At 39.6% G+C, this 22,624-nt stretch overlaps 1 protein-coding gene across 2 annotated transcripts in view; it reads right to left on the bottom strand.

Moving 5' to 3' along the window:
• ddc (dopa decarboxylase) overlaps nt 1-14,569 on the bottom strand; it is a 34,396-nt gene extending 19,827 nt beyond the window's left edge. Inside the window, exons 1-6 of one of the 2 annotated variants that reach the window (XM_079624719.1) lie at nt 14,431-14,569; nt 12,046-12,254; nt 9,844-9,957; nt 8,783-8,902; nt 1,234-1,368; nt 752-895 (exon numbers count right to left, since the gene is read on the bottom strand). In XM_079624719.1, coding sequence (XP_079480845.1) covers nt 752-895; nt 1,234-1,368; nt 8,783-8,902; nt 9,844-9,957; nt 12,046-12,246 — 714 coding nt within the window. In that variant the 5' untranslated portion in view covers nt 12,247-12,254; nt 14,431-14,569. Of the gene's footprint in view, nt 1-751; nt 896-1,233; nt 1,369-8,782; nt 8,903-9,843; nt 9,958-12,045; nt 12,273-14,430 lie in introns of both variants that reach the window. The other variant, XM_079624720.1, reaches the window with a different exon arrangement.
• Between the last annotated feature and the right edge of the window lie 8,055 nt (nt 14,570-22,624).

Here is a 22,624-nt window from a genome sequence, read left to right as displayed (position 1 = left end):
ATATGTCACAGTTTACTTTATTTTGCTCTCCTCATTTACATAAATTAACTATAGTGTCCTGCACCCACTAGTAAAAAAAATTATAATTTTGTCTGAATAATTTTTGCTTTGACTGTATATGATGAAAATGATTTCACCAAGTACAACATGTTCCTTGATCCATGTCTTTGTTGATCCTGGAACAACATTCCAATCAACCAATCATATTTTAGGGTAAAGGATACAATTGATCTCAAGTTAAGGCTTACAACCAGGGTTAGGTGCTTCAACATCAGTATTATTCACCTATCATTATTTAACACAGTCTCACCCCAAAACGTCACATACTGACGGGTCTTGACCATACGGCAACATTCGACGAAAAGGGTACCCTTTAACGTCCATGTGTGACGATTCGGGTATGGTTGGGTTTAGGTATGCGTTAGGGTACCGCTAGGAGGCGCTGCTGGTGCGCTTATGTCTGCATCTCATATTGACGTTATAGGCGTACCCTTTTCGTCGTATGTTGACGTATGGTCAATACCCGTCAGTATATGGCGTTTTGGGGTGAGACCGGGCTGCATTATTTTAGGCATAGGTTACGGGTAGGGTTAGGTTTAGGGATTTTCGGACAGAAATGTTGTTCCAGGATCAACAAAATATGTTGAGTAATAATTATAATAATTAGTAAGTAATAATACTAGTTTGCTTTATTTATTGTTTTTAACTATATGTGTTGTTTAAATGAAGCATGTGGTGATAAGATACATACAAAAAATGGAATGAGTCCCTTGGCTCTGTCCTCCTCTATAATTCTCTGAAGTGCATCTCCTCGCACAGAAAACTTATCGTCAGAGAGAATTTTCTTCATCCGCACCCCACCTATCAACCCTGCCCTCTCCACCGATGAGTGTGCCTGAAATATCAACAAAAACCTGATGTTAATTCTGAATGAATGATTGTTTTAAAAACATTCATAGATCTATTCACACAAATATGCATAGTTTCCATTTAGACATTTACAGACAGATATATACTGTAAGCACATTCATAAACAAATGCCACTTTTGGATTTCTTGCTAATCATCCCTGCTCACCCCTACTGACAGATTCTCGCCCTTACTTACAGAAGAACACGACGGCATGGTCATAGTGCCTGTTGAATGATGTGTATTATCTTGCAGACCATTAGTTTAAGTACTGTAGGTTAAATATACCCTTGCATTAGTCTTCCATCTGGGCTTGTTGTCTTACCTGATCAGATGTGTAGGCGACTAGTTTGGATGTAATATCTGCCTCAGACTGGTCAGGATGGTCAGCCTGGATCAGTTTGACGATTTTGGAACGAGCAGCAAGAAGAACCATGAGAGTGGCTTCACTGGCAGTGCCCTGTATGAACAAACAGCATATTTATTTATTCTTTTGAAGATGTCTACACAATGACACCAAATGTTTCTATCTATATTGAGCTGTTCCTACAGTTGGTAGGCATGCCCAATATTATTTGAGACATAATTTCTATCATCTTGAATATTTCATTGAGCGAAACAACCTCAATCAATATGCCCTGGTGATGCAGCGGTGATGAATTTTCATCAGCTCTCAAGCTCTGTTTTGTATGTTCTCAATGAGTGAATGAGAAGACTTCCACTCGAAACCCCTCAATACAGATCACCTCAGCTCATTGTGAGTCATGAGCTGTCTTTGATTTCCCTTTGTCAGCCTGACAGCTCACACCCCCATCCTGATTACTAATGATTCAGTTTACTGGAAAACTATTGGCACGTTTGTTTGGCAACACAAGTATGAAACCAATTTGGAGTGAAAATGTCAGTGACTGTAGTTCTGTCTAGACAACTCCCGGAGCGATTGGCATGGTAATGGGTATGACAGTGTTGTATGTTTGGTCTTGGCGGAATAGATCTGTTACGCTGTTGCTGCTTCTGCGGCAGAGCAAGTGCGGGACTTGCTACTGCCAATACATATATACGACACGCTGCTGTGAGCAAGTAAGCCATGCTGCTGCTGTACAATATAGCGTACATGAATTACGTAAGGCTTGGCTCTGGTGGCCTATTAGACTATGTGTGTCTGAGCCTGCTTTGCCGAATGGCTTAACTCTATTGGCCTGTGACTATGTGCGCCTGGGGTACCACGCCGAATGGCTTAACTCTAGTGGCCTATGACTATGTGTGCTTGACCGAAGCTCAAACATATCCAATTAGAGTGTGGCTTTAGCAAAATGGTAACACATTGCAGGCTAATATAGATGAGAAAAGAAACCCCCCACTACCACCTGAGCAAATAGTGATGATTTAGCATCATTTGATAATCATCATTGTCAAACGCTCTATATTCCTATTTGTAAATGTGGAGTCATTTGGAAAACGGATGAATAATGGAGTATGACCTACGAGTAGTCAGCTGACCAAGCCCAAACACGGACGAGTAAATTAAACATCAGCCTTAAAAAGTGTTGGTGGAAGTTGGTAAATAAAGTATAATAGCCCCAGTTAAATGGCTATATGTTTTCTCGTGAACATTTTCTCATGTCCACTATGCGTAGTTGCAGTAACCTTGCGTAAAAGAATTGCTGCTGCTGTATCTTAACACGTATCTCTGCTACTGTATGCTAGTATTTCACCTTTCTTAAACCAAGAAGGCATTGTTTGTTGTTTCGTAGATTAAGCAATATTAATATTTAAATGTGAATGCCCTTCCTGGTTCTTGTCATTATTTTACAAAATTTGGGAAAGAACTCAAATATTTGAGCTGATATTCTATTAGGCCTATATCTATTGTCTGAGTTACATTACTAAAGCGTTACTAACTGGCATTTCATCTGTCGCATAAAATGGTTATGTCAACAACATAATTTGAGAGTGGATCCCACATCTCACTCCTGAACTTTGCAGCCTGCACCCGACTGTCTGTCCTCACCACGCATGAACATGTTATTCAATGAATGACATATAGTCGCTAGATCTTGCAAACTGCTTGCTCATCTGAGCCTCAGCGATCTCAGAAAGTGTCGCTACATCAGTGAGCTGTGCAAACTGCAATGAGTCTCCTATTGGCCAGCAGCCATATCACCCTGTAGCCCAAGACTGGTTGCCCACTGAAGCTAAGCAGGGCTGAGCCTGGTTCGTACCTGGATGGGAGACTTTCAGGGAAAACCAGGTTGCTGCTGGAAGAGGTGTTAGTGAGGCCAGCAGGGGGCGCTCACCCTGTGGTCTGTGTGGGTCCTAATGCCCCAATATAGTAACGGGGACCAGTGTTGTAGTCGAGTCACCAACTGTCGAGTCCGAGTCGAGTCTCGAGTCCCAGTGTTCGAGTCCGAGTCCAAGTCCGAGTCACCAAAGAAGAGTCCGAGTCGAGTCCAAGTCGAGTCACCATTACCTGAGTTCGAGTCCGAGTCGAGTCTCGAGTCCTGTGTTCGAGTCCGAGTCAAGTACACTGTATTTACTTTTGTAAAAAAATTAATAAGTTTAGAGATTTTCATTGTAAAGGGATTAAACAATGTTGCGGTGTCCAACTGAGTATGTGTGGCTGTGAGGAAAAATCAAGATAAAAAAGATTGACGATGTAAAGTAATTTAACAGTTAACAATAAAACGACAAGCTTCTTCAAGGCTTGGTTTCTTCCTGAATTAATCCGTTTCTCCCGAAATAAATGAAAGTAAGAGGTCGGTGAACTGGGAGAAGAATAAACTTTATGGTTGACTTACTTACACTGTGTATATCTGATATGAATTAAATATGTCGGCAAATATATTTGAAAGGATTGTTTATTGCTACTTCCATAGACACCATTGTATTTTACAAACTATAAATGTATTGTTTTGCTATAAATTGTATGTATTTAAATATCTGAAATCTAAAATAAACATAATTGTGTTATGGTATGATAAACGGGATTAAAAGAGAATTAAAAAAAAAATGAGCTCAATGTTAAAATTGACCGGAGTTCTCCTTTAAGCGCTGAGCGCGTCCGTCTTTGGCTCAGCGCCAGCCATAGCACGAAAGCACAGTTTGAATTTGGCAGTTATGTCACGTCACTGTACATTCGCTCCTTAGTGGTCAGCTCAGCTGCTGCAAAGCGTGCCAAAATCGAAATTGCTGATGAGATGTAGAGGGACTTATCTACTGTTAAATGAATAATGCTCGAGAATGAAGCGTAAAGTGAGTGACGTCAGTGAGTGTGTTGTCAAGCAAGGAGAGCGAGCGGTAGCAGTGTCTGTGAGGGAAAAAATAGATCACGGCCGGTCTTGGAGCACGAAACAGATAAAGTTTAACATCTTATATCAAATTTTTATAACCTATTTATTCAGAAACAACGTCATTCATTTGATGAATGCTCAAGCCCGATTTTATATATCCTCGGCTCGAGTCCGAGTCCAAGTACGAGTCATCAGTCCGCGAGTCCAAGTCGAGTCACGAGTCCAGAGAATGGAGTCTCGAGTCGGACTCGAGTCCAGAGAATAAGGACTCGAGTCGGACTCGAGTCCGAGTCCAGGACTCGAGTACTCCATCACTGACGGGGACACTATACTCTCAAAGAGCACTGTCCTTCGGATGAGACGTTAAACCGAGGTCCTGACTCTCTGTGGTCACAAAAAATCCCTGATGTCCTTCGAAAGAGAAGGGGTGTAACCCCGGCATCCTGGCCAAATTTGCACATTGGCCTCTGTCCATCATGGCCTCCTAATCATCCTCCTATATATACTAATTGGCTTCATCACTCCTCTCCACCAGTAAGCTGGTGTGTGGTGGGCGTTCTGGCACAATATGGCTGCCGTCGCATCATCCAGGTGGATGCTGCACATTGGTGGTGGTTGAGGAGATTCCCTCTTCCATATGTAAAGATATAAAAAATATAAAATTTTGCAATATAAAATGTAATGAATTATTATTATTATTATTTACACTCTTGTTGTTAAGGCAATACTTATGTGTTCTAAGTAGTGAGTGATTCTGACTGATAATAAATGCCTCTGATGGCCACCACACACGATAAAGACATGTCCGTGATCGAAACGGCCACTGCTGCAAACGCACCGCAACGGAATCCTGACATTCTCCAGCGCAAACACACACATACTAGTGGAGCGTTTTCCAAAATGATACAGCATCACTGTGGTGCTCTGCTTTCGTTTGAGAAATACATGAAAACTGCCTTGCACGCTCTAGGTAAGTTGAAACAACAATTATCATTCTAAACATCATTGTGAGCAGAACGTCTAAACGAAAGGTATCCGACATTAGCATACGGCAAAAAAAAAACTGCTAAAATTATGTCATTATTGCGCTCCCTCACACCGTTCGAACCCGAATGAAGAAGACGTTGTAAAGTATGTCCTGTCTGCTTTGATGTCAATGATCTACTAGCCTCTGGTATCTGAGAGTCGCCAACGAGTTTTTCGACAGTGTTGTCAAATATCTATTCCGAAGCTGTAGGGGGAGCTCTATAGAGATCCCTGCGAGCAAAAAGCGAGAATACAGAAATTCGCGAAACTGCATAGGCCGGCATAAATAAAATAAAAAAACGATTCTTCTGACTTGATTAATATGTCAGGGTTTACAGGGTTAAGACTTACAAATGAATATTGTGATGAGAATGAATGCACTCCAACACTTGCAATGTCAAACGCTACTTGCTCAGTTTTCTTGCATAATTGACTTCTTACACCTGTTCTCCTCCCCTCTCAACTACGCCCACCTTTGTTGAAAGGCATTGCTTACAAAACCCCAAACTTCCTCATTAGTGTGTGCTATCAGTGAAAATAATGCCTGTTGCCATAGTGAGCTCTCTGAAAAGCCCAGAGACAAAACCATCCAGGAGAAGGACACACACTCCAAAGCGGCCCTAATGACAGAGCATCAAACCGACTGTCATCAGTGGGCTTTCCATACGCTGTGCTTCCTGAGTCTCTCTCTAAATGATCACAGCTGCTCAACTGCTGCATCAAAAGTGATGAAATGAACACGGACTGCTCTCAACGCACGCCTGCCTGACTGTCTCCTCTCATGTGTAGCTGACGTCTTAAAAGGCAATTTCTACTGGACGTAACAATTGTCAGGGCCTAGGAAAGAAATCAATGACAAACAAATTGCTGTCATTGAAATGTGTTTGATATTTGTTGTTGTTCAAAATAAATTACTCGTAAACATGGATTGAGCATGTGGCATTTAAGTGGTTTGAAACATCCTGTTTGTGACACCTGACGCAAGATCCTGTTGCCAATTCAGACATTTTTCAAACAAATTTTCGATATTTCAATGCGTGTTGTCGGTTTCAAAACACCTGTAAGAAATTATAGTCTGCCCCGATCCAACTTCCACTCCAATATATACATTTATATCAGAATGTTCCTTCACTTAAAAGAGCTTAATTATCATATAGAGACAATTACATCCAATCTCAGTAATATGCAGTGGTGGGCCGTCAGGGCCAGCAAGGCCTTCTCTGCTGGCCTAAACATTATCAGAATCACTGACTTGAACTTTAATATATATATTTTATGAATGAGTATTACATGATTCCCAATAGTCCATTCTCGTAATGTCATAGCTTTTCTCTTGGTTGCGCTGCTTCCAGTAGTGTATGTTTATTTTAGCGCTTTTATCCAATCATATTTCAGCCATCATGTGTTGCCAGGTCAAATATATCTGCCTCGAGGCCTTCAGAATCGATAGTGCGGGCGCCTGTAGCTTAGAATGAATGGCAATGAAACTGTTGCTTTAACCAATCAGATAATCAGTCAGATTTAATAAGCCAATCAGATTTCGAGTTGAATGCACCGGGGCCATCTAGCAGGCATACAATAACGTAAGCATTTCCACGCCCTTTGATTGGATGGTCAGAGCGTGTACTATTATTACTGGTAGTCAGAGCTAGCTAACCGCATCTGTAGCGAACTGTGTAAACTAAAATATATTCCTGTAGATTTAATAGTTTTTCAACCCACAAATTAAGGTTTCTTTCCTTCCTCGACCACCAGCAGGTTCAAACCTACCGGAAAAATCCCTTATTCAGCTTTATTCAGCTTACGCAGAGTCACGGATCTCTATCGATCTGTCCGGGTAAAAACAGAACTGACTGCAATGTAAAGTTATGCCAGGACTGATTTTGAAGCCAAAAGTCGCGCTGATCTCATTGATATCGTTCAAAAATCTGTGTGAGAGCTTGTGTCGGCTGTAACGTTACACATCGTCATGTTTTGCGGTGTTTTCCCGGTTTACTGCTTCTGTCGAGCAGACACTCGCAGCACTAAAGCCAATTAAAACTTATGCCAGAAATACGACGGGACAGACTCGACTTTCAGCACTTTATAGCCTCGATGGCAATAGAAAAGGTTGTTGGGACTGAAACGCACAGACAACCTGTACATCCAAGTAATTTAAGTCTTTTTGAGGAAAGAAATTAGAATGGATTTTGTATTAAAAAAATAGGCAGTAGTTTTGGTGAGTATAATGCATTTTTTGCCCCCGTTTTTTTCCGTGCATAATATTTTCTTCCTAATTTTTCTTGTAAATTTATGATCGAAGCAACTTCTTTTTTCAAACATTAATACTATTGTAACCATTGAAGGACAAGACAAGGGAGTTTCCTTTTCTGAATTTATAATCAGAACGCAAGAACCACTGTAGCCTACACTTTAAAGCCGAACGCACTCGCTCGTTTCTCTTTACCCAGCCTTTCCCGAACTCCCCGCATTAACCCTATAACTGCCGGTGCAAAATAAAAACAGGAATTTCACTGTTTTTCGTTATTAATTCAGGTTGGACATCACTGAAGGCCTAGGTGTGAAATGCACGGCCCGCCACTGGTAATATGTAAATAAATAGTATCACAGAGGGCAACCAACGACCATTTTGATTACAGGGACTTCAAATAGCTTGTCACCGTAAAACATTTGACCGTTCTAACAGAAGATCAAAGATGTGATCACTTCAGATAGATTGTATCATCTAAACCTTTTGCTGTTCTGATTTCATTTACATTAAGAGTTGACCATTTGGGTTGATCATATCCTGAACAAATGGTAATCAATTGTAGAATGGGAATGGGACACAGAGAATCTTCTCAGACAAGGGGGTGTCTCAACTTCATTAACATACAGACCACAGCTGTCACGATAAGAGCAACTTCATTTGCATTAAGAGTTGTAAACTGTACCAGGATAAAAGGTTTGAGATTTGGATGTTCTGGGTTCATTCTGACACCGGTGAACCCAAGGTGCTTTTGTGTACCTTGCCACTACTTTACTGTAATACACTTCATTTTTGAGATCTTCGACATCCACATCATATTTTCTTACATTGGCGAGCCAGCCCAGTCGACGGATTTCCAACAAAGAAGAGAAAAGGTAAGAAAAAGCTGTTTTCTTTCATTTATGCTGTTTTTGTCAAGGAATTCCTCGTTTTGAAAGAATCTAGAAAAGAAAAATTAAGGACAGAAGAGATCGAATTTGGTTTATTCAGTATTAGCAGGAGGAGTTTTAAGCCTATTCCGTACAATTTTGTTTTTGAGATCTTTGACGTCCACATCATTTTTTCTTACACACCTTTTGATTATATTAATCAACCTTTTCAGACCTACAGATGTTTCAAAGTTAATGTTCATTCACACAGTTATATATATATATATCATAAATTTTATTTAATTTAAAATTACATACAGTTTATATAAATGATCTTCTCCAATAACCTTCATGTACACCTGGTTGAAAACCCTGTATAAGTGATGCTATTCAAATAAACTTACAGTACTAGCAGCCACAATCTTTTCTTAATTATCTCACCTGGATGACCCCTCCCCCTTTGCCCCCTGTCCCAGCAAGAAAATCTTCGGGTAGCTTCAGCATCTTTCCCAGCCAGTCCAGCATCACTGTCTCCAGCTCCGTACAGGCAGGACTCGCTGCCTACAAAACAAAAAAATCCTGCATCAGCCTACAAGAACAGGTGGCTTTGGATGGATGGACGGATGGACGGATGGACGGATGGACGGATGGGTGTACAGATGGCTAACTGGATGATTGATATACAGATGGATGAATGGATGGATGGATGGATGGATGGATGGATGGATGGATGGATGGATGGATGGATGGATGGATGGATGGATGGATGGATGGATGGATGGATGGATGGATGGATGGATGGATGGATGGATGGATGGATGGATGGTGGATGGATTTACAGATGGCTAACTGTATGGATGGATAAACAGATGGCTAACTGGATGATGGATGGATGGATGGATGGATGGATGGATGGATGGATGGATGGATGGATGGATGGATGGATGGATGGATGGATGGATGGATGGATGGATGGATGGATGGATGGATGGATGGATGGATGGACGGATACAGATGGCTAACTGGATGATTGATATACAGATGGCTAACTGGATGGATGGATGGATGGATGGATGGATATATTTACAGATGGCTAACTGGATGGATGGATATATAGATGGCTAACTGGATGGATGGATGGATGGATGGATGGATGGATATATATATATATATATAGCTATATATATATATATATATATATATATATATATATATATATATATATATATATACAGATGGCTAACTGGATGGATGGATATATATATTTACAGATGGCTAACTGGATGGATGGATATATAGATGGCAAACTGGATGGATGGATGGATGGATGGATGAATGGATGGATGGACGGACGGACGGACGGACAGACAGGTAGGTTTAGGTTCCTAAATTGTTGGATAGATAGACAAATGGACAGAAAGACTGACTGGGTGGTTGGATGGATGGACACAGACAGACAGAGAGCTAACTTGATGGATAGATGAATAGAGAGAAAAACATACCCAAGAGAATCCAATGCAGCCAATGGCTCCACTTAGCATGTCTGCCAGCATTGCTGGAAAAGATTGGGCAGTAGGGAAGTATGCATAGAAGTACGGGCTGTGCCAGTGAGTCACCTGAAACAGCGCAGTAAACATGTAGAAACAATTGTTATTTATATTCAATGTTCCTAACTTCCAATAGATCATTTTTACAACCTCTGTATTTCCTTCTGTAACTTTACATTTTATCAAGCTAAAGAATAAAGGAATCTGCCAGATTTAGTTTGGTTGTTCTGTTGTTGTTCACCTTTACTATTTTGAACTGGGATTATGACTTCAGAAATAGTGACATTTGGGTTTTTCTCTCAGAAAGTTAAAGGTTAGATGAAATTATGAAGGCTAGATGAAATTATTCCATGTGTTTAGCAGAGGAGAGAGCTTGAGGCACTGTGCGTCTGTCTCTCTCTTGTAGGATTTTCCTATTGTGAGTCATTCATTAGCTCCAGCACACATTTTTAAACAAGCATTAAAACAGGACTTCTGAAAGGGAAAATTGGTCTAAGTGGACACATTGGGAAGGTTAACACCTTTAACTGAATTAAAATGTTTGTTTTTTCCTCTGAGCTATGAAATTAAGGAGTGGGGGAGGCTTTTCTCTGACCCCAAGTCAGAGTTTAATGATTCATTTCCTTACAATCAGATTACCAGTTACAAAAAAGGTGGACTTTAAGTATATCTAAGCAAGGAACACTTTGAGGGTCTATCAATATGGCCACTGACCCATAAAACAAAATACAGTGCATCTGTATCTGTATAAGACGGATCACACAGATGTATGAATATTTGCAATTACATCATCGGCATAGTGAGTAACATAACTCCATCATCCTATCTGTTTAATACTTGGTAGGCTATCAGTTTAAATGGTGGACATAATGTCAGTAAGTGAAATATAGACAACTTTAGATAAAAGATGACAAAGGTTTATTCCAATCTCCTGGTTCTAAATTGGTACAAAAAGTTAAATTAAATAAAACCCTCAAAGATAAAAAAAAAAAACTGATTCAACTACAGTAGATGTTACAAGAGCTCTATGTCTATAACTAGAATGTTTAGACAATTTTTTTTTTTATATAGCAACAATTTTTTTTGTGAATTTTGCTTTCTAAAATGAAATTTCAATGATTGCATTTTTGCTATAGTTGTTGGATAAGCATATGAACACAAAACAACGTAACATACATTCAGGAAATGGTATACTATATACTGTATAATAAATGTAGAACTGAAATCATCCTTTTGCATAGTTTTTAAATGCTTACACTTTATTTTGAGGTGTCCTTGTTACACTGTAGCAATACCTTTAAGTGCTAAGTAATATTAACTAACAGTGTGTACTTAACTATATCCTGTAATTAGGGTTAGGGTTTGGTTAGTTGCATGTAATTATACATAGTTGACATGTATTACTACAGTAAGTACATGTAGCGTAACAAGGACACTGTAAAATTAAGTGTTACCCATTACTTTTAAATTACTGATTATTTACAATGAAAAAAATATCATTTGATTTTTGTGTTATGTATTTCATAAATGTTGTTGCATAGTTTCTGTTAATAGATACAAATATTATTAATGGAAAACACATTTTAATAGATATTTTGCATATTCACTTTAGTATTTTATATTTTATAAAAAGGCATGTTTCTCTAATCAGTGTCTATAAACAGTAGTTGCCTCTGCTATTGGGGTGCTGTTGTCACAAACGTGAACATGTTCAGTAAGTTGTACATTTGTTGGAAATTATCAATAGCTTATTAGCCATCAAGACTTAAAATAATTTGTTGACTCAAAGCTAGAGGTAAGAGAAACATCCTATTAAAATATGATGTCTAAACGAATATCACCAGTTGTAAACAAAGTTCAACTTAAAGGGATAGTTCACCAAAAAATTAAAATTCTGTCATCTGTCAATTACTCACCATCAAGTTGTTCCAAATCTGTATGAATGAAAAGCACAAAAGAAGATATTTTGAAGAATATGGGTAACCAAACACTTGATGGACCCCATTGACCTCCATCCGGAAGCCAATGTGGACCAGGAACCGCTTGGTTACTGACATTCTTTAAAATGTCTTCTTTCGTGTTCAGAATTCTAATTTTTGGGTGAACAATCCCTTTAAGACAGTAAAACGGTGTCAGAGCTGGTTAGCACTGACTCACCCCTGGCATGATCACCCTCTCTATGTCTTTGACCACATCCTCATAGTTCTCTGCCTCCTCCGGGGCCTCATCGGGAATCAATGGCCTTAGATATCCAGGTTCCACATCAGGGTAAACCTGCCTCTTCTCAATGTTCTCTACATAATCTGCCACATAGTCCACCATCTCCTTCCCGCGTCTCCGGAACTCTGCAGCGTCCATCGTTTTGGCTGAAAGAGGAGTGGAGTCTTTCAGTGGGAAGAATACAGGTCAATCTGATGTATAGGTTCCTTCTCAATGTCCTCAAATGAGGAGAGCTGTAATAAGTGTGATTGAGACTGTTTTCATGGACAACATGATTCTCAGTATCTTACCGGAAAACTAGCCAAAGGCCACATGTTCAAGACATGAAATGTAATTATAGCAGATCCTCAACAATACATTAGTTTCTGTGAGTGTTTTTATTTTTTTATTTTAAGAATTCGGATCAGTAGATCAGTAAACAATCCTGCAGCATATCAGTGTTATCTTATTATTACTCTTATAGTTTTTGGTTACACTTTATTTTAAGGTGTCTGTGTTACAGGTTAGGGTTAGGATTAGGGTTTGGTTTAGGGTTACTTGCATGTAATTATGCATAATTGATTTTGCATTATATTATTGCCAATTTGATTATTGTTATTGTATTACATGTACTGTAGTAACTAGTAACATGTAGATCTATTTATCTTTTTTTTGTAAATATTACTATTCATGGTTGATTTTTTTTATTTCCGTTTTAATTTAAGTTTCAATACAGTTATTAGTTTTAGTTTTTATTTCAGTTATTAATTTTATTGTTTCAACTTAGCTGCCAAGTTATCTGCCAAGGTAATATTTCTATATATATATATAAAAAAAAAAAGCTTTGATTTAAGCTTTAATTAAAATAACAAAACAAATGTGTAGTAATTTAAGTTTTAGTAAACATATAGCCTTGCAGCATATTTTATGAAGTAATGGATGCACCTCATGCAGAGTACACAAATGAGTTCTATTTGTGTAAATATGAAAAAAAATCATCCTTTTTTTTTTACAGTCCATGTATACAGTAATTGCAATAACTGGGTAATAACTAGGTACTAACCCTGATCCTTCCCCTAAACCTAACCTCATAGTTACCTTACACTTCCTTAGGTAAGTAATGTAAGTACATGTAAGTGCACTAACTGTAAAATAAAGTGCAACCAAAATGTATGTTAAAACATAATCCACCATCATCCCTGCACATGAGTAGCAATATTTGCTGATAAGAACATCACAGGTTGCCAAATACATACTATAAAAAATGAGAACTGTGTGAACTTTCCAAACTAAAGTTTTAACAGTTTGCTGGCATAGCTTATTTGCACTAATTTTGCAAATTTATTACACTGATTTTCCTCCCTCAATCACACATAGGCTATTGGTTAAATTTGACCATAAATTAGTACTTTTTAGAGCACATATAATAGAAAGAAACTACAGTATGTCAGTGAAAGCATTGTTCTAAAGGAGTTCTGGCTGTATCAGCAGGGTTGGTGACAGTGACTACTACTAATTATGCGTATGGCTGTTATCTCTTCACCCTAATCCACATAATACAAATGGATTGAGAAGTGTCAGTGTGTGTGTGCGCGTGCCCATTTGATGACTCATCCAGAAGGTGACTGGTCGTTTTGATTACGTACTAGTAAGTACTATTAGTTGTTCAAAATTGCACACTTGTACACATATAAATGAGCTATTTGAGGAAATATCATGGACTTACATTGACAAACTCTAACCCTATCCCTAAAAGGACATTTTTTTAAATTTCTTTTTGTATTTTGCAAGCATTTTTACAATCTCAGAGGTCCTAAAAGAAAGCTAATTCAACTTAAGTCTGAAGATAAACAAAACAGCAATTGCAAAGAAGCATTTTTGGATCAGTCATTGTCATAATGTTTCTAAAGCAATTTTGAGGAAAGAAAACTTGCATTTAAAAGCTTGAATTAATAATCTGTCTGATTTTGATTTGTAAAGATACAGGCATCTCAGTAAACACGTTATGGGTTAAGTGCAGATATCTTTATGGCATGTCACGCTGCATAGGTGTTGTAAAAATGGAGTAAAAGCTGAAGTCTGCTGACATTTGCCTTATTAGATTTAACTGGCATGGTGACATTTTTTTTTTATGAATATTAAACTCAACATGCTTTATAATACAAAATGCAGAAAGAGAAAGTAAAGACAATCCACCTCAGTAGTTGTGTATGTCATCAACCTGACAAAATCCCATAATAGTCCTGTATTTGGACCTTGTACCTGGACTGTGTTCTAAACGCTCAACAAGTGTTATGCTCATAATAACTCTCTCTTTCCTCTAATAGCTTTCATTGTACTTACAGTGTCAGGCAAAAAAGAAGAGATGTCCCTCTCGTCGGTCCTCACACGATTTCTGTTTGTTTTAAACACACATATATAAACACACACACACACTGAGAGAGAGCAAAGCAGAGTGATGTGGAACAGCAGGGAAGCCTGGGGGTTTATCAGCCCTGCCACCGTTCAGACGGCCAATCAGAACGAGGCTTTCATTCAGAGCAGCGCGCACAGGCAGGGCAAAAGGAGCTGATTCATAAGGAGTTAATGAGAACCTGTTCACTTTCCACAAACATTAATACAATTACAGACATACAGACCAATACAAGTCCAAAAAATAAATAAAAAATGCAACCACCCTCTGTAATGTACAGTACAGACCATCACTCTGAATAATCACATTATTACAATAATAGCATATAGCAATTGAAAAAAATGGTTTACTGTACGTACGAGATCATGTAAGATCTCACGTAGATTATCCTGGTCAATATTTAATGGAACTGTTATTTTGCGGTTATTATAAGCATATGAAGTCCATCTGTACAGTTTACAGCTATTTTCACATTAACATGACTCAACAATATGCCAATAATATATTGTATGATGGAATTAATGTGTTTTCTTGTTAAGTTAGTCATTAGATCTGCATTAGATCACAGGTTTCACTCTCACATCTTGAGTGAATTAGAACTGGAATCAAAGTCTATAGAACAGATACAGACTATTTGAAAATCAATCCACAAAAGCCATATATTGAAGACATCTATCAGATCTAGCCACCCACTCAATCAATCAATGTATGTGATCAATAAAACCATAATATAAAGTGAATTGATGTTAAGGCCAAGTATGGCAACCCATCCTTGGAAATTGTCCTCTGCATAACCCATCCAAGTTAGAGCAGTGAGCAGTGAAGACACACACACACACACTGCAAACCGTGGACACACACACACACACCCGGAGCAGTGGGCAGCCAAAATTTGTTTTGCTATACTTGTGAGGACATTCCATAGGCGTAATGTTTTGTATACTGTACAAACTGTACATTCTATCCCCTTACACTGCCCCTATCCCTAAACCTACCCATCACAGGAAACATTCTGCATTTTTAATTTTTTTATTAAAACGTTGTTTTTTATGTTCTTTAAGCTATTTGAATTATGAGGACTCATGAAATGTCCTCATAAACCACGTTTAAGTTGTAATACCAGTGTAATACACGTGTCATTATACACATTTGTGTCCTCATAAATCACATAAACAAGAGGACACACACACACACACACACACACACAAACACACACTGCAAACCGTGGACACACACACACACCCGGAGCGGTGGGCAGCCATTTAGCTGTTGCGCCCGGGGAGCGATTTGAGGGTTGGGTTGTTCTAAGAGAGCATTGTTATAAAAGAGTTCTGGCTGTATCAGCAGGGTTGGTGACAGTGACTAATACTAATTATTTGTATGGCAGTTATCCCTTCATACTATTCCAAAGCTATAATTAAACTTAAGAATACTTCGGAAGACAAACAAGCCAGCAAATGCAAAGCAGCATTTTGGATCTGTCATCCACTGTTCCTAAAACAACTGTTCCTAACTACAATTACAAAATTAGATTTGTAAAGCTTCAGGTATCTCAGTAAACACTTTATGGGTTATCAAGTGCAGACATCTTTATGGCATGTCATGCTGCAACCAGGAATCGATTGGGGGTTATAGTAGTTGCCTTGCTCAAGTGAAACTCAGTGATTTCCTGCCGGTATTGAGAATCAAACCCGCAACTTTCGGGTTACCAGTCTGACTCTCTAACCATTAGGCTACGACAGCCCATGAGCTCCAAAGTGTTTGGTGATAATAAAAAAAACAACAACAACTGAATATTTATGGAACAACTCAATTAGTACGGCAAATAATGATTTTAACTGAAGATGTGGAGTAAAATAGTTTATTGACTTATTTATTTGTTTATCTATCAGAAAAAAACATTGTTATTAAAATCAGTCTTCTGTAGATCTTATATATTGACACGTACTGTATAATTCACATTGCTGGAGACTCATTCTGATTGACTACAGGATGTACAGAACAGTTTACAGTTTCGCTGATTTGAAACAAAAAAAACGAACTATTCTACCAGATCCATTCGAACCTCGCTTAACCCTTTAAACCCCACAACAAAATCCTCAGTGTTTAATGAACACTTATATGTGACCACAGTGTTAGAGTGACACTTAAGCAGTGTTGAAGCTAATGAGATAAATCAGCAAATAATTATGTGATAATTGATCATTACTGTTGAACACTTGCTGTTAACAAGCAGAATTACTGAACAAAAGAGAAACAACAAGAACAGAAATGAGACGAATAGAAATACAAAAACTACAACTGAATTCCAGCCACAACCTTAGATGAAATGAACTGAAGATAAAAGAAGACATCAAGTCTCTCAAGATCTCAGTAGAAGGGTTTAACTCCACAAACAGCATTACAGGCTTCACTTATTACTAACCAAACTTTATTTCTGCTTTAGTTGGGCTCTTGACCCTTTAAATTTTTCTTTGGCTCCTGTAACCATTTATTTTTAAGACATTTGTTGTGGCAAAAACGCCAAGAAAAAAGTAGATCAGGTGTTGTTGGTTATTTTTTGATAACACTTTCCCTTGCCCAAAGTGTGTTATATTAATACACTTTAATTTTACATTATAACCACTGTGATACTACACTGCTTCATGAAACTTTAAAACCTTTACAAATCTTTTGTTTTTGAATCAGTGGTTCTGAGCATGTATTAAACTGCCAAAGTCACGTGATTTCAGTAAACAAGGCTTGTTACGTCATAATTGTTTCGAAAAATTACAAAATTTCAATGGTTCATAGCTGGGGGACGATCTCTGTGAACCCATGAATCATGTGGATCCACTGAGATTGAACAAGTGTCTATGGGTTCCCTTTTTGTGCTGCATTGCTGACGACACTCTGGGGAATCCCTTCAGGGTCAGTGCTCCTGAAGCACGTGTGCAACTTACTCCAATCTTGATTGGTACAACATCATCTCGTGTAGCGTGCTGGTGGAATGTGGAAGCTATAAAGGGAGCCGGCATCACATCTGTTCTGATCTTCAGCAAAAGTTCTCTGTCTGTCTGAGTCTTATATGGTGTTGTGTGTCCCGTAGGCAGACACAAAAAGAGACTCTTGCTAGTCGAGCCCCTACACAAAGATATACAAGGACTCTGTAGCGTCTGGACCAATCAGACACGCACTAACTATTCATTATATTTAATGAATAATCCAGCAAACTCACTCTCCCAACAAAGGTCTATGAAACTCCCCCAAAACTAACATCACAAATGAAGCTTACCGACTGGCAGAACCTAGTGTCCTGTTACAGGACACATTAAGACTGATAACACGTTTTACGACCCCAAAGGGAATTTCCAGAGAGTTGTGACTCTCACTTCATTCTTACTGTGCGTTCACACCGGACGCGAGTAGCGCGTCAAATTCGCGCCTGCCGCGTCTAGTTTGACGCTTGAACATTTTGAATGCATTCGCACGTCCAAAGCGAAATACACGTGCGTAAAAAGCAAGCGTTTGGAGCGAAATTGACTCGCGTCCGTTTTAAGAGTTGTTCAGTCGAGAATGTAGTTGTTTAAAGCTCAAATCTGTGGTTTGTTTATAAAGATAGCGCCTATTTAAAAAATTTGATCTGACGTTTCGGAGTTGTGAGATCCATGCGATCACCGGGCGCTCAGCGCTCATGTAACCCGCCTGGAGCAGCCTTACCTCGGCTAGTTCTCCTGACGTCTGCCGCTGGTAAACCACTGTTTAAACAGAATTTAAACAGTAACCGCTGTTTAAATTCACAATCTATAGCTTCAGCTCTATTATATGAAACATATAAGTTAAAATACATTAATGACTCGTTATAACGTAGGTCAAACGACTTCTTTAATTAACGTTATGTGAGTTTTTCTTCATCTCATTCAGAAATGTAGCCTATGACTGCAAGTGTTCAGTGTCGTGTCACATTCATAGTTAACATCTGAAAAATATCATTCCTTCTTTCACGTGGGCATTTAGTCATTACAAAAATAATTTATTAAGGCCAAACATAAGTTATTTAAAATTTAAAATGACATCGGGCATTTCCCCGTTTATCACGTCACTTCACCACGTGACAGCAGCGAGCAGGCTCCGATTGGTTAACGCGGCGTGAATTGACGCAGAAGTTCAGATTTTTCAACTCGGGCGGCAGACGCGAATTCGCGTCAAACTTGTGAATGCACAAAAAGCACTATAAAATAATTTGCGCGTATGCACCAGACGCTCAATTCGCGCCCATTGCGCGAACTTGACGCGCGAATGAGGCGTATTCGCGTCTACCGCGCCGCACTCTACGCCTCATTCGCGCCGCACTCTACGCCTCAAAAAAAACAAAAAAAACATGTTAATCCTACATATTCTATATATATATTCATATATAGTCTTATTCATATCACACGTATAGTTGTTTGTGTCTCAAGCTCATATCCGGAGTCACTAATCATATCGATTTTGGCTGGAGGCTCTGAATAGTACTGTACAGTAAGAAAGACATTTCCCATGCCCCGGAGATGGACATTTCTGTTAATCAATTAATAACCAATAGTGAGGGTTCACAGGATGAACTGAGTAATTGGTTGTAATGTTAATGTAGCTACATCAAGTTAATCCGATTAACTGATCCAAATATTCATAATCAATTATAACAAGATATGATTGGTTATTAATATTTCATACAGCTAATTTGCTACAACTCGACGCAATACTCTCAACTGAAGCCTGTAAAGGAGAAAACGGATCTGAGGATCGTTATTCTCCCCCTTCTAGTGTGGATCAGATTACCTCCGCTCCGAAATCCGCTCCTCCGCGGAGCCCTCAGGAAATCGATTTGATAACCCCGCCACCCCCGGCGCTTCGGGGGACAGCGATTTCCAATAAACCCAATCCTCGACATCAGCCCATCAATATAGCGGTTGTGGGGGGTTTGTTCTCCATAGATTCAAAGGGAATTCTCGAGACAGTCGTGGGCCCCGAATGAGTGCAGGTCATGGAGCAAGAAATTCAGTCTCTTCTGGCTAAGGAGGCCATAGATCTCATTCCTCCCACAGAGAGAAACACCGGGTTCTAAAGCCGGTACTTTATAGTTCCAAAAAAGGATGGAGGGTTACGTACCATTATAGATCTTCGTCAGCTGAACCAGTCTTTAAGTTCAAGATGCTGACAATCCCTCTTATCATGAGCCAAATTAAGTCAGAGGACTGGTTTGTCACAATAGATCTAAAGGATGCATATTTCTATCTCCAGCAAGTTCCTGAGGTTCGCTTTCAGGGCCGAAGCGTACCAATATTGGGTTCTTCCGTTTGGCCTAGCGCTATCCCCACGCATATTTGGGGATAATACAAGCACAATTTTCTCCCAGATGTATCGAGTCGATTCTGTCCATGGGGTCCAGAATAAAGCCAGGCCAACTCATCACTGTAAAACAGTTCCAGAGACTGTTAGGGCACATGGCAGCAGTGTCCAACATCATACCTTTTTGCCTGCTGCACATGAGACAGCTACAGTTGTGGCTCAGGACCAAGGGGCAATGATCATGTGGAAGAAACCTTGGTTTCTAGCCCAGGGCCCTGTGTTAGGAGCACCTTGTCATCGAAAGATACTGTTGACAGATGCGTCATGCACAGGGTGGGGCGCGGTTATGGAAGGCCGCCTGTGGAAAGAACATCACATCCCTTGGCACATAAATTGCCTAGAGACATCAGCTGTACTGCTTGTCTTGAGGGATTTTCTCCCATACAACAGAGGCCATTGTGTTCTAGTTCTAACAGACAATACATCAGTGATCTCATACATAAACCATCAGGGGGAGTCTGAGGCCGCACCCTCTATGCAGACTGGTGGGCCCAGGTGGGCCCATACCTCCTATGGGCCCAGGTGAAGGTTCTCTCTCTGAGAGCCCTTTATGTTCCTGGGACCCTAAATGTAGGAGCAGACATCATGTCAAGGCAGGGGCTGAGGCCTAGGAAATGGAGGCTGCACCCTGAGATGGGGCAGCTAATTTGGAGGAAGTTTGGCCAGGCGAACGTAGATCTGTTTGCTTCACAAGGGAACTCACATTGTCCCCTCTGGTTTTCCAGCTCCTCTGGGACTGGACGCCATGGTGCAGCCTAAGCCGAGGCTTCGGCTGTACGCATGAATAAATATTAATATTCAGTGGGTGCATGCCCCGCTGGATGGAAGCTCGCTCGGAAGGCATCACCTTATTACAAGTTTCCTCTGTGGTACCCTGAGGATGAGGCCTCCGGCTCAGGTTAGAATACCTGCATGAAATCTAACCATGGTGTTAGAAGGGTTATCTTAGGCACCCTTCGAGCCATTGGAGAACGCATCAGACAAGTATCTAGCCTTATTTTATTTCACTTTTGCTGGCAATATCGTCTCTCAAGAGAATAGGAGATTTATGTTCCTTGTTGGTTTGGTCCCTCCTGTTTAGAATTCGTTCCAGTTGGATTGAATTTTATTCTTTACCCAAGACCGGTTAATGTATCTAAGGTACCCACTAATGTGGCCCAGCCAGTAGTCCTTCGGGTCTTCCATCCTACCCAAGTGTCTACGGAACAAGAGAGGTTCAGATTACTTTGCCCAGTCAGGACCGTTGAGATTTATTTCAGGAAGAGACCTCACTGGAGAAAAGAGACCAGCTTTTGGTATACTTCTGCCTGGCTACCAAGCAGACTATAAGCAGGTGGATTGTTGAGGCTATCTCTATGGCTTACAAGGTGCGAGAGGAAGAGAGAAGCGTAGAGATCGAGAGCAGATTAATTTTGAGTTTAACTTGTGTAAGGTTTATTTTTAAGACTAAAAAAGATAGATATACTGATACTTGCCTAGTCAGCGACCTAAAGGGAATGCATTTGGGTAAATGACGACTGTTTGGTAAGGTTTAATGTTCCAGTTAAAAAGTCGGACAATGACTCTTCCAAGAAGTGTGTGTGTGTGTGTGTGTGTGTGTGTGTGTGTGTGTGTGTGTGTGTGTGTGTGTGACCTCATTTCCTTTCGGTAGCCAGAGGACCTGCTGCATCACCTGGTAACACACTGACAGAGCGTTAGGAGTGATTGCTGTATTTGGATTGGATTGCAATCCTTTTCCTTTAATTTTTACAACTTGAAGTGAACTCAAACTGAGTTGCGGTACCACATTATTCATATTGGTTAATGTTTTATTGTTCTTTGTTGTGATGTGATTGTGTTTGCTACTAAGTTGCTAACAACTAAGTTGCTCTTTTCTTTTACCTGTAAAAAAATGGGGTTAATATAAAAGAAAAAGGGGAATTGGTTTACTCCTAATTATTAACTAATTGGACTAATCACCCAGCCCGGGCAGATTTGCTAAATTAAATAATTTCCAGAATATAGGGGAAAAAAGAAGGATTTCATTCAAGTTACCTCTTTATCATTTTATTATTATTTTATTGTATTTTTTTCACTGATCCAAACAACTGTTTCTATGTTGCTGTATTACAGTAAAGTGTCTTTAACGTATTCAATGTTTGGTCTCCATCATAAATTTTATGTTTTTCCAACTCACTCCATTAGAACCTAGAACTGGTCCAGTAGCATAAGTGTTGTATTTTAGGACTCAAGTGTTACAAAATTGGCGAGCCAGCCAGGAGTGGTCAAGGCAAATATAAGACTAATAATCAGAGACCAGATAACATTTCATGATGGAAGTAGTTCAAACAAGCAGTGTAAAATTCCTAACTCAGTTATAGTTGGTGGGGTAGTTGGCACAGAAACTGATGAAGAACTTTATGACTTCCTTAAACAGTATGGGTCTATTCATAGGATAATTGAAGTCAGACACAGACAAACAAGTTATAGTAGAGTATGCATGTGGCGCAGCTATGCAGTACCTTTCACCTATGTTGCCATACAAACTTCACGGATTACACGCTAAGACCCAAACTGACATTACTTACCACATTGGATCCTTAGCCAGTGCCTACACGCTCGTAGCCAGAAAATCAGTTACACAGATCTGCTCTGAAATTTCCTGATGTCAATCCACCCGAAGTACAGAGAGTAATAGTTGAACATACACCCCTATACACACACCTGAATACACACACCCCTAAGGCTTCGACAGTTCTCTGGGCGTTGCCTCAC

Source organism: Phoxinus phoxinus (genome assembly GCF_949152265.1).
Source record: "Phoxinus phoxinus genome assembly, chromosome: 10".
NCBI classification, from domain to species: Eukaryota; Metazoa; Chordata; class Actinopteri; order Cypriniformes; family Leuciscidae; genus Phoxinus; species Phoxinus phoxinus.
Note: the sequence above shows the minus strand (reverse complement) of the source record. Positions and strands in the feature narration are given on the sequence as shown.